The sequence below is a fragment of the Ochotona princeps genome, chromosome 13 (genome assembly GCF_030435755.1).
Source record: "Ochotona princeps isolate mOchPri1 chromosome 13, mOchPri1.hap1, whole genome shotgun sequence".
Lineage (NCBI taxonomy): Eukaryota > Metazoa > Chordata > Mammalia > Lagomorpha > Ochotonidae > Ochotona > Ochotona princeps.
Genome location: NC_080844.1, coordinates 14,100,652 through 14,112,779, shown reverse-complemented (window position 1 = coordinate 14,112,779; position 12,128 = coordinate 14,100,652). Strand labels below are relative to the sequence as shown.

At 42.8% G+C, this 12,128-nt stretch overlaps 1 protein-coding gene across 1 annotated transcript in view; it reads left to right on the top strand.

Moving 5' to 3' along the window:
• The window catches only part of BTAF1 (B-TFIID TATA-box binding protein associated factor 1), a 97,372-nt gene that overhangs the window by 26,695 nt on the left and 58,549 nt on the right, over positions 1 to 12,128 (top strand). Inside the window, exons 5-8 of the mRNA XM_058672045.1 lie at positions 3,942 to 4,105; positions 7,707 to 7,843; positions 10,380 to 10,509; positions 10,781 to 10,849. Coding sequence (XP_058528028.1) covers positions 3,942 to 4,105; positions 7,707 to 7,843; positions 10,380 to 10,509; positions 10,781 to 10,849 — 500 coding nt within the window. The remainder of the gene's footprint in view (positions 1 to 3,941; positions 4,106 to 7,706; positions 7,844 to 10,379; positions 10,510 to 10,780; positions 10,850 to 12,128) is intronic.

Sequence of the window (12,128 nt, the reverse complement as noted above, 5' to 3'; positions counted from 1 at the left end):
TTATTACGAAGTTAGATATATAGAGAGGAGGAGAGACAGAGAGGAAGATCTTCCGTCCGATGATTCACTCCCCAAGTGACCACAACGGCCGGTGCTGCGCCGATCCGAAGCCGGGAACCAGGAACCTCTTCCAGGTCTCCCATGCAGGTGCAGGGTCCCAAGTCTTTGGGCCATCCTTGACTGCTTTCCCAGGCCACAGGCAGGGAGCTGGATGGGAAGCTGGGCTGCTGGGATTAGAACCAGTGCCCATATGGGATCCTGGTGTTCAAGGCAAGGATGTTAGCTGCTAGGCTATGGTGCTGGGCCCAGTTTTTTTTTTTTTTTTAAAGATTTATTTATTTGTATTGGAAAACCAGATATACAGAGAGTAAGATTTTCCGTCCGTCTCAAGTGGCCACAATGGCAAGAGGTGTGCCAATTTGAAGCCATGAGCTGCTTCCGAGCCTCCCATGCAGGTGCAGGGTCTCAAGGCTTTGGGCCGTCCTTGACTGCTTTCCCAGGCTACAGGCAGGGAGCTGGGTGGGAGGCAGGGCCGCTGGGATTAGAACCAGCACCCATATGGGACCCTGGTGTGCACAAGGAGGGGGGCTTTATCCACTAGGCTATTGCATTGGACTCCAGTGAATGGATTTTAAGACAGTACTAAGTATAGGCTGTAGTAATGCTTTGAGGTTTTTGCAATCTTAAAAGAAATTTGTGTGATTATTTTGAAAGTTTTATTAAATATTAAGGTTTTCTTAGTTTCAGTTTTTTGTCTTAATAGTAAGGGGACAGGGGCCCAGCGGTGTAGCCTAGTGGCTAAAGTCCTCGCCTTGAATGCGCCAGGATCCCATATGGGCGCTAGTTCTAATCCCGGCAGCTCCACTTGCCATCCAGCTCCCTGCTTGTGGCCTGGGAAAGCAGTTGAGGACGGCCCAAAGCCTTGGGACCCTGCACCCGCATGGGAGACCCAGAAGAGGTTCCTGTTTCCCGGCTTCGGATCGGCACGCACTGACCGTTGTGGCTCACTTGGGGAGTGAATCATCGGACAGAAGATCTTCCTCTCCGTCTCTCCTCCTCTCTATATATCTGACTTTATAATACAAATAAATAAATCTTAAAAAAAAAAAAACCAGTAAGGGGACAGAGGGAGTCAGAGACATTTTCCACACCAGCATGGCCTGGGCCAGCCTGGAGCCAGGAGCCCAGGGCTTAGTTTGGGTGTGACATGGGGTCACAGGGACCTAAGGACCTCAGTGGTCATCATCTGTCTCAGGGTGCTCGTTAGAGGAAGTTGGAAAGGTGAGTTGAAGCAGGCACTTTAGTGGGAATCTGGGACTTCACCACTGTGCCAGAGGCCTGCTTCTGTGTGATTTATTCTTATCGTGTGTTTCTGATGTTGTTGATTGTTTTCATTGCTGGTAGAATGTAAAAACTTAAAATATAGGATAGATAATTGTTCCGTATCTTGGAATTTAGAGCATATGTCTAGATATAAGAAGTTTTGGCTGTTAGGATTGTTAAATTGATTTGAAAAGTGCTTTATGTTGGAGATGAATGTTTTAAGTGACAAAATAGCCTTTCGGCCAAAACCAAAGTGTTTAGCTTTTTGCTATGAAATTAAACATAATTAAAAATATGTCCAGTTAGGTTAGTTTTCAATGATCTTTAGTTTGTTCATCTTAATAAATTATCAAGGGGCCCGGTGGCGTGGCCTAGCGGCTAAAGTCCTCGCCTTGAAAGCCCCGGGATCCCATATGGGCACCGGTTCTAATCCCGGCAGCTCCACTTGCCATCCAGCTCCCTGCTTGTGGCCTGGGAAAGCAGTCGAGGACGGCCCAAAGCTTTGGGACCCTGCACCCGCGTGGGAGACCCGGAAGAGGTTCCAGCTCCCTCCCTGTGGCCTGGAAAAGCAATCGAGGATATCCCAAAGCCTTGGGACCCTGCACTCATGTGGGGGACCTGGAAGAAGCTCCTGGCTCCTGGCTTTGGGTCAGCTTAGCTCCAACTGTTTTGGCCACTTGGGAGTGAGCCAGTGGACGGAAGATCTCTCTGTCTCTTCTCTTTTTGTGTCTAACTTTCCAATAAAAATAAATTTTTTTCTTTAAGATTTATTTATTTTTTATTATAAAGTCAGATGTACAGAGAGGAGGAGAGACAGAGAGGAAGACCTTCTGATGATTCACTCCCCAAGTGAGCGCAACAGCTGGAACTGTGCCGATCCGAAGCCGGGAACCAGAAACTTCTTCCAGGTCTCCCACGTGGGTGCAGGGTCCCAAGGCTTTGGGCCGTCCTCAACTGCTTTCCCAAGCCACAGGCAGGGAGCAGGATGGGAAGTGGAGCTGCCGGGATACGAACCTGCGCCCATATGGGATCCTGGCGCGTTCAAGGCAAGGACTTTAGCTGCTAGGCCAAGGCGCCGGGCCCAATCTTTTTTTTTTTTTTTTTAAAGCTGCAGCAGCCTAGCAGAAGGATGACCAAAGTTCCCCTTATCAGGCCCACTCCCAGCTCCGAATCTTGTGGTTGCCAGGGGATGCTGGGTCCAATCTGACAGGGCTCCCATCAGTCCTTGCTTTTGCAATAGGTGCTGCAGTCTGTCTCAGCCTGGCCTGCTCCCAGCTCTGGCCAAGCCTGATGAGCTGGCTGGTGTTGCAGCCCAACCCACTCTGGGCTTTGGTGTTTTCGTTTGTGGATTTTCCTTTTCTACTTTGTAGTGGATATAGTAGCTCCTAACTTCAGTTCTTCCAGCCAGAAAGATTGAATTTTATTCTCAAATTTTAACTGCCTCATGTATCATGAATGGAGTCCGCTGCTTTCAGAAAGGCTAAAAGCTGCAAAAAGGTGAAACTCATCTATCTTTCTTTCTGCCTACATTGGCAGCTGCCCTAAATAGGTTAGATGCTTACTTTGTTTTTTCTCACTGTCTCTAAAATATTTTGGTCAATTTTTAAAAAGATTTTTTAATAAAGATTTATTGCTGTTGGAAAGTCAGACTTGCAGAGGAGAGACAGAAAGATAGATCTTTCATGTGCTGGTTCAGTCCCCAAATGGCTGCAATGGCTGGAGCTGAGCCGATCTGGAGTCATGAGCCAGGAGCTTCCTCCAGGTCTCCCATGTGGGTGCAGGGTTCCAAGGCCTTGGGTTCTCTGTTGCTTTCTGAGGCCACAAGCAGGGAGCTGGATGGGAAGTGCAGCATCTGAGGCACAAATTGGCACCCATATGGGATCCTGGGGTGTGCAAGATGAGGACTTTAGCCACTCGGCTACTGTGCTGGGCCCTGGCCATTATTTTTCAGCTACAGAATGTGAATCCAGCTCGACCTTACCCCGCTATAACTAGAAGATCTTCTGTGCAATGATTCACTCCCCAGGTGGCTGCAATGGCTGGAGCTGAGCCAATCCAAAGCCAGGAGCCAGGAGCTTCTTCTGGGTCTCCTGTGTGGGTGCAGGGTTCCAAGGCTTTGGGCCATCCTAGACTACCTTGCCATATTACAAGCAGGGAGCTGGATGGCAAATGAAGTAGCCGGGACATGAACCAGCGCATATATGGGATCCTGGCACATGCAAGGTGAGGTCTTCGGCCAATAGGCTACAGTGACGGGCCCGATGAGAATTGTTTTTGTTTTTTTTTTTTTAAATTTATAGATCTTTCAGAGAAAGTTATGGGGTATAGCTATAAAGTATGCTTCCAAAGATATGATGTGTTATATATTTTATCATCGACAGTGGGGCAGTTGGGGAAATCTCAGTGAAAACTTGCCTGGATGTTTCCCAAGCTTGTACAGTATTTTTTGTTGACATTTTATGTAGTGGAGTTTATGATATGTTTAGCGGTCATTGTCAATGTGGATTTTTCAGTTGCCGGAAAAGGTGTTTTAACAGTTTATTATTTTAATGCAGTTTGAGTTGCATGTGTTAGAAAATGCTTAGCTGGTTTCCAAAAATTGTGTTTTTTGTTTAAAGGTGAAGTGGATCCTAAAGAGAGGATAGCACGCCAGCGAAAACTGTTACAGAAGAAACTTGGCCTTAATATGGGAGAAGCAATTGGAATGAGTACTGAAGACCTCTTCAATGATGAAGATTTGGATTATACCCCAACTTCAGCAGCCCTTGTAAACAAACAACCTGTAGGTAAAATGGTTGTTTGATTGCAAGTAATAGTACAAAGGATTTGTCTCATTGTGCTTACGCAGTTAGAAATTTTGAAATGGAAAACTGTACTTAATTCTGCCGAGTGCTGTTGAATTTCACCCTAATTTAGTGTTGTCTTTACCGAATTTCTGGTGATAGTTTGTAAAGTGATAGCAACACAGCCCACAGCCTAGAGGCTAGACTTTTTTATTTACTTTTATTTATTCTGAGAGGGAGGAAGGGACAAAGGGAAGGGTAAAGAGGAAGCAAGCGGGCATGCACAGATGAGGTGCCGTCCTGTGGCTCACTGCCGAGACAGACACTGCAGAAGCCCAGTTACATGAACTGGTATTGTTGTGCCCCATGGGTCCCCATTAGGAGCCTGAGCTGGATATTATAAACCTAGTGTGGGACTCGGGCATCTTAATTGCTAAGCCGAATGCCTGTACTGATAATAGAATTAAAAAAACTGTGATGGACATTTTAGGAACTACTGGGATTGAAAGATTTAGTTGTCTTAATTGCCTTTTTTTTTTGTCCTTTAGGAAGGAAAAAAAGTAATTTTTGGGAGAATGAGTGATAATAGGGTTATATAATCAGTAATAATGATAGAAGTCTTTAGAACTATGATTCATTCCTTTTTTTAAACTTTTTTTTTGGCGGAGGGGTAAGGGAGTAGTCAGATACACAGAGAGCAGGAGAGACAGGAAGATCTTCCATCTGCTGATTCACTCCCCAAGTGACTGCAACAGGAGATCCTGCGCCTATCTGAAGCTAGGAGCCAGAAGCTCTTCCGGGTCTCCCACATGAGTGCAGGATCCCAAGCCTTTGGGCCATCCTCGACTGTTTTGTCAGGCCACAAGCCGGGAGCTGGATGGGAAGTGGGGCAGCTGGGATATGAACTGGTGCCCATATGGGATCCTGGTGCATTCAAGGCGAGGACTTTAGCTGCTAGGCTACTGTGTCAGGCCCACTTTAAAAATTATTTTTAAAGAGTTGCAGAGAGAAAGATCGAGATCCCCTAGCCCAATAATTCACCCCCCACATGGCTGTAACATTTGAGGCTGGGTCAGGTCAGAGGCAGGGGTTTTGTGTGGATCTCCCAGTTAGGTAGCAGGGGTGCAAGCACTTACTCCATCTTCTGCTGCCTTCCCAGATGGGTTAGTAGGTAGCAGCACCGGAAGCAGAGCAGACAAGACTCAAGCCAACACTCCTTTTGGATATTGGCGCTGTTCCGCTGCACTGTCCTCCCTGCTCGTGCGTATTACTAACCTGTTATGTCACAAACAGTTGAAGCCCTGAAGAAAACTGCTCTTCCCCTCAGAAAAATACATGTCAAAGCAGTCTCACATTTCACGGGGTCCGACACTCTTTCCCCTGTACTCCAGTTGCTGTTTACAGCACCATAGCCTTACTAGGAATTCTGGCTTTGGAGACACGAATCCTTGGTTTACGCCATTTTCCCTGTTGACCTTTCTGTTTGTTTTAATCAAGAATGGCTCTGTGTGTCCTGTAGTCATTGGAATTTGATTTTTTTTCCATACTGATCTTAGTCAAAAGGCTGGGAAGTGATGATTTATGTTTTTGAGATACACAGTTATTGTGATGCGTAACTTTTTCCCCCCATAACTTTCATAGATGAGAAAAAACTGGAATCAGATATTAGAGGGGGAAAAGACAGCTTTTAAAAAGGTAGAAATGTAATGACAACTAGAATAGAAAATCGAGAGGAAAGAAAGCATAAAATAGCATAAGACAGGAAGAAACAGAATAAAAAGGTAGTAATGTTAAGGTGGCATTGTGGTGCAACAGGTTAAGCTTGAAGGTGTTACAGGTGTCTCATTTTGCAATACTGATTCAAGTTCTGGCTGTTTTGCTTCTAATCTAGGTTCCTGCAAACACACCAGGGAAGGCAGGTGAACTTTCCCAAGCATTTGTGCCCCTCCCACGCCCATAGGGGACTTAGATGGAATTCTCTTCTTTCTTTCTCAGTCACAGCGTTGGAGAGACAAACCATCTGTTGATTTATTCCCAGAGGTGGCTGCAGTGGCCAGGGCTGGGTCATGCTGAAGCCAGGAGCTTCATCTTTGTCTCCTTTGTGGGTGGCAGGTGTGCAGGTTTTGGGCCATCTCCTTTTCCTATGCCTTTAGCAGGGAACTGAATCAGAAATGGAGTAGACCAGAATCTAGGGCCCATGTAGGATGCTTTACTCGCAATGCTGCCCTCTTCCTGTTCCCCACCCCCTGCAGAGTTCTTTTCTCTGTTTCAGAAGTTTATAGAGTTAAACCTGTGGATGAATGATCTCTGCCTCTCAGTCTTTCCTTCCCACTATGACATTCTGCCTTTTTATAAAAAGAGTAACGTGCTCCTAATGTGGGTAGTTGAGCATGTGTTTAGTAAATGAATAGGTATAGGGACCAGACTATACCTGCTTGTACCTGGGCCGTGTAGCAAGCTAATCTCTGCCTGCAGTGCCTCAGTTCCTCCCCTTCTGATCCAGCTCCCTGCTTATGGCTTGGGAAAACAGTGGAGGATGGCTCAAGTTGTTGCACCCCTGTACTCCTGTGGGAGTTCTGGAAGAAGCTCCTGAGTCTGGCTTTGGATTGCCTCAGCTCAGGCTGTTCGGCTATTTGGGGAGTGAATCAGCGGATGGATGATTGTATCTCTCTCTCTCTCTCTCTCTCTCTCTCTCTCTCTCTCTCTCTGTTTCTACCCTGCAAATCTACTTTATAGTAAACAACAACAACAACAAAGAAAATGCAAATGAACAGGTGTAGACAAAGTGGGCTATGGATATCAGAGTAGTTGGAAACTGTGGATAGTGCAGTTTGGGGTTTGTAAGATTCAGGTTTGACTGGTTTTATACATTATAGACCTTTAGGGGAAGGAAGTTCCTTAAAGTTTGTTATTACCATAGGCCAATCTTACCTTCATTGCTTTATATATCTCTCACCAGTTTCTGGATCAGTATTGTAGTGGGACATCCATGCCAGTGACCCTAATTGTGGAAATGTAAATTTCATTTGATTCTTACAGTTAGGCACCGAAAGGATTTGTAGGCTTGGGTTTAAAGTGTTTCTTTACATAATTTTCAGAATGTTGTTTCAGGATGGAAAAGAAGGCAAAATGAGTAGATGGTGAGTGGTTAAAGGAAATTAGCACATGGGCTCAATTGAGTCTAGAATTCTGGGCTGGCCTAATATATTATGGCTATAATTATTTCCAGCTGTTTTTAACAGATGAGCTATGATTCAATTTCTGTTATTAACATCTTTTTTTCTTGTGAATTTAAGTGGTATTATGGCTATTTTGAAGTCTCACCTCTTTAAAGTCCTCTGAGTTGGGACCATACATTAATGTTACGTTTGTGGCGTTAAGACAGTTAAACTCTTGCATGTTTGTTGAGATTTGGAAGAACGGGAGGAGGAAGAGAATGAGATTTTGATACAGCCAGAGTGGAGGAGCTTGGGGCTGTCAGAGGCATGTGACCAGTCTGTATAACCTGGAATTGTTAGGTTGATTATTTCCTGAGACTCAGGCAATAGGTATTTATGTTAACCTCAAAAGTTTAAACTGAACATTCTTTTATTCCTTTAGACTCTCCAGGCAGCTGAATTGATTGATTCAGAATTTCGGGCAGGAATGAGCAATAGACAGAAGAACAAAGCTAAAAGAATGGCCAAATTATTTGCGAAACAGAAATCCAGGGATGCAGTGGAAACGAATGAGAAGAGGTAGTCATCTTTCTCTGCTTTTTCACCTAAAAGGAGTATTGCTTTGTGGCTTGACTCTGCTAACACAGGAGAAACATTTTGTTGTTGGTGTAGCTGGGGAGTACCATTGGTACTGTCCTGCTCAGTTGGTGGAGGTTGGAGGGGTTGTATTGTTAGGGACAGAGACCACTTGCCCAGATATGTCATCTTGCGGAGCCTTTTTGAAAGCTTTTTTACATTTTTAAAGCAGTTCATTTTCAGTGTATTTGAATGAGAGAGAAAATGAATGAAAATGAGAGAGAATGAATATCTTCTGTCTGCTGATTCATTCCCTAAGTGCCTGGCACAATTAGGGCAGAGCCAGGCTGAAGACAGGAGTACATAACTCAGAGTCCCTGAAGTGCATAGTCAGGAGTGAAGTGTTTGAACCATGAGCTGTCCAGAACCCGTCTCAGGCAGATGTTAGGATTAGAAGCAGGGCCAGGACACAACCCCAGCCACTTCAGTGTGGGATGCAGGTGTCTCAAGTGGTATCTTAACTGCTGTAATTATCATGTCAAAATGAGTGAGGGTGTTCTATACTAAGGAAACAAGTGTAAATACATCTCTTATGGAAAATTCAGGAAACGGAATAGCATTGTGACTGGAATCAGTAAACACAGTGAAGAGTAATAGAAAATGAAATAAGGGGCCAGTGTAGGCCAGCTAATCCTCTTCCTGCAGTGCTGGCTTTGCATATAGGCACTGGTCAATTTCTGGCTGTTCTTCCAAAAGTTGGGAACATTAACATTAGTAAAGTAAAAATTGTCATGATATTGTATCTCTAGATTGATGGCTATATTAAACTGTGACTAATAATTCAGGCTTGCTTGTTTGATCTTGTTATAGAAGAGAGCTCTCTAGGTATAGTGAATATCATCACATTATGAATTAATAAAATAAATTTTTATATTACTTGGTCATTTCTGAAAGGATGGTTTGAAACTGTTTACATGCTGTTTGAAGGGCTTGTTAAATGCAGATTCTTGGGCTCAATTTATGCCTATTAAATTAGAATCTTTAGTGTTGTTTAAGAAAAATATGTAATGATGAATTAGTAAACTTTGAAAAAACTATAAAAATAAAATTTTATTGCAGATGACAAAAATTTTTTCTTTTCACATACTAGACAATATTCTCTGTTCAAAAACTAGGCACAAAAGTGGTAAATTTTAATCATCTACTTGGTAGAATTTGCACATATTCCTTATTTTTGTTTTAAATTTTTTCTTAGATTTACTTATTTTTATTTGAAAGGCAGATTTTACAGACAGAAATCTCCCCAAATGGTCACAGTGGCTGGAGCTGAGTAGTTCTGAAGCCAGGAGCTTCTTCCAGGTCTCCCATGAAGGTATAGGGTCCCAAGGACTTGAGCCCATCTCTGCTGCCTCCCAGCAGGAAAGCTGGATTGAAAGTGGAGCAACCAGGACACGAACGGGTGCCTATTTGTGATGCTGGCACTTGCAGGTGGTTATTAGCCTGCTGAGCCATCACCACTGTGCCAGCCTCCCAGGTTCCTTATTTTTATAGTCATTGAGCTTGTCAACCCCTGAGTTGTTTCTGTTTTTTTTTCCCTTCATATCGAGGATGAGCCTCTTTATTCAGAAAATTCAAAATCCGAGATGCTCTGCAGTCTGAAACTTTTTTGAGTTCTAGCATGCTGAGAATTTCCTTGAAATTCTAAGTGAGATAGTCTGGGAGAGCTTCATAGAGGTGACTTTAGAAAATGCTGGAAGCTTTGAAGGCACTCACTGTGTGAATATCTAGGAAAAGACCATTCCAAATAGAGGGGGCAATAGGCCTAGAAGTGAAAACATGTCCAGCAAATTCGAGGATAGAAGATGGCTGACCAGTGTGGCTTCTTGATAGACAGACTTAAGGAAAGAATGTAATAAGGGACGAGGGGGCTAGGATTTCTTTCCATACGTCGTAAAAGTGAATCGCCAGACAAATCACATATGTTGAGATGGAAAGGGAAAATATAGAAAAAATGCTGTGTATGCTTTAAAATCTGATGATTCTTTTATTTTAACACTGAGAATAGTAGTTTTACCTATGCTTTCCATTGTTAAGTTTGGTGTTTTTGTTTAATGATATTTTCTCAACTTCTCTGTGCCCCTTTTTCTTGTCTGACCTCTGTATTTCCCAAGAAGTAGTAGGATTATATTGCATTGTTGAGCACATTTGTTTTCTCCAGGGTCTAAAATCTTGAAAAAGTTGATGTCATTCTGTGATAGATTTTGGTTGTAGTTTCAAATTAAAAAGGAAGTTGTGAAGAGGAAGAAGAAATAATGTTTTAAGTCATAGGTCTAGCTTAAAAGGAATTCAGTGACTTAGTGGTAGGGTATGTTTTGCTCAAAAATTATTAAGCAGAGTTGTTACTGGATAATGTAAGACTTTAAGTAAACCATGCAAGCGAAAATGGTAAATAGTTTATTCTGAAGATAGTCTCCTGCAACCATTGTGATTCATATTATTCTTGATTTGCTTTTTAAAATGGTGACTTTCTTTTTTTAAGCAATGACAGCACTGATGGGGAGCCAGAAGAAAAGAGACGGAAACTAGCAAATGTTGTTATTAATCAGTCTGCAAATGATTCCAAAGTCTTGATTGATAATGTTTCAGACAGTTCATCCTTAATTGAAGAGGTACTGTTGAAATATCCTGAAGTGTCTATTAAAATGGTACTCGATGTTTTTCAAGCTGATCATGACAGAGTATTAATGTTGAAAGATTTTGGTAAAAATCTTGTACTTTTTTTTTTTGGAAAATAAAAACAAAACAAAACAAAAACAAAAAAAATTTAAAGCCAGGTCATTATTATTAAGCCTGTAAGTGAATATACTTTATTGAACTACTTAAATTGTTGGCATTAAGTAGACCTTTTGAACTAGTAGTAATTCAGTTTTTCTTGTTCAGACAAATGAGTGGCCTCTGGAAAGCTTTTGTGAAGAACTCTGTAATGACCTTTTTAATCCTTCCTGGGAGGTAAGATTTCTTTATTATAGTTTCTCTCAAGCTTATTTTTTGCACTACTGAAGGAAATAGTGTCAAGAACACTGTCCATGTGCACTTGTGGCATTCGTAGGACTCAGCACATCTAACATAGCAAACAGGCTGATTTTCACCTTCAGTGTCCTTTTAATTTTACAGTGAATTGTTCATTTCTCTTCAGTTTTTAAAAAGATTTATTTATTTGGAATGCAAATATGTAAAGAGAGAGGGAGAAAATCTTCCGTTTGACAGTTTATTCCCCAAATGGCTGTTGAGGCCAGGTGAAGCAAGGAGCTGTTCCTGGATTTTCCGTATGGGTGTAGGGTCTCAAGCACTTTGGCCATCTTCCAATGCTTTTTCTTGCCATTACCAAGGAGCTGCATTGGAAGTAGAACAGCCAGTACTTGAACAGGCTTGAATCGTATAGGTGCTGGCATTCGTAGACCGCAGCCTCACTCTCACAGCCCCAGCTCACAGTCCAGCCGCTCAGTGTTTCATCTGTAATCCACAGCTTGCATGTCTCATTCAGGCAGTAAAAATTGCTTCCTTCCCTTTGGAAGTACATGAGTTTGATTGGTCCAGAGCAGTCATTCCAACCAGCTTTTAACCTTTGGAATATTTCTACAAAGACAATTTTGAACAGTCCCTATACGTAAGAGTTGAAAGTGAAGCTCCTCTGGCTGACGTTGAGAGTTGGTAGCCTCAGTCCTTTCTGTCCCCTTCCAAATGGCACCTGGGTAATTTAGGAAAAGACTGCTTTGAAATGTGTTTTATCTGTCTTTCTGTTCCTGTTACACTTATTTCTGAGATTTAAAAAAAAAAAAAGATTATTTTTATCGAAAAGACAGATGTATTAAGAGGAGAGACAGAAAGATCTTAGATCTGCTGGTATCCTCACCAAGTCGCTGCAACGGCCAGAGCTAAACTGATCTGAAGCCAGGTGCCAGGAGACTCATTTGAGTCTGCCACATGGCAGGATCCGAAGTCTTTGGGGGAATTCTCTACTACTTTTGCAGGCCACAAGCAGGGAGCTAGATGGGACATGAATCAGTGCCTGTATGGGATGTGGTGCTTGCAGGTGGAGGATTAGCCAGTGGAGCCAATGTGTCAGTCCTGGTCCCTTTTCCAAAAATTCTTTTAGTCTTAGCCCAAATGGGGTATTAAATAAGTACATGCAGAGTCAATATGGTTTTCTTTACTTTCAAATGACAGTGGGGAAAGGATCCTCATCTTTGAGAAAGGTATTTTATCCCAGAACTGTAGTAAAGCAATA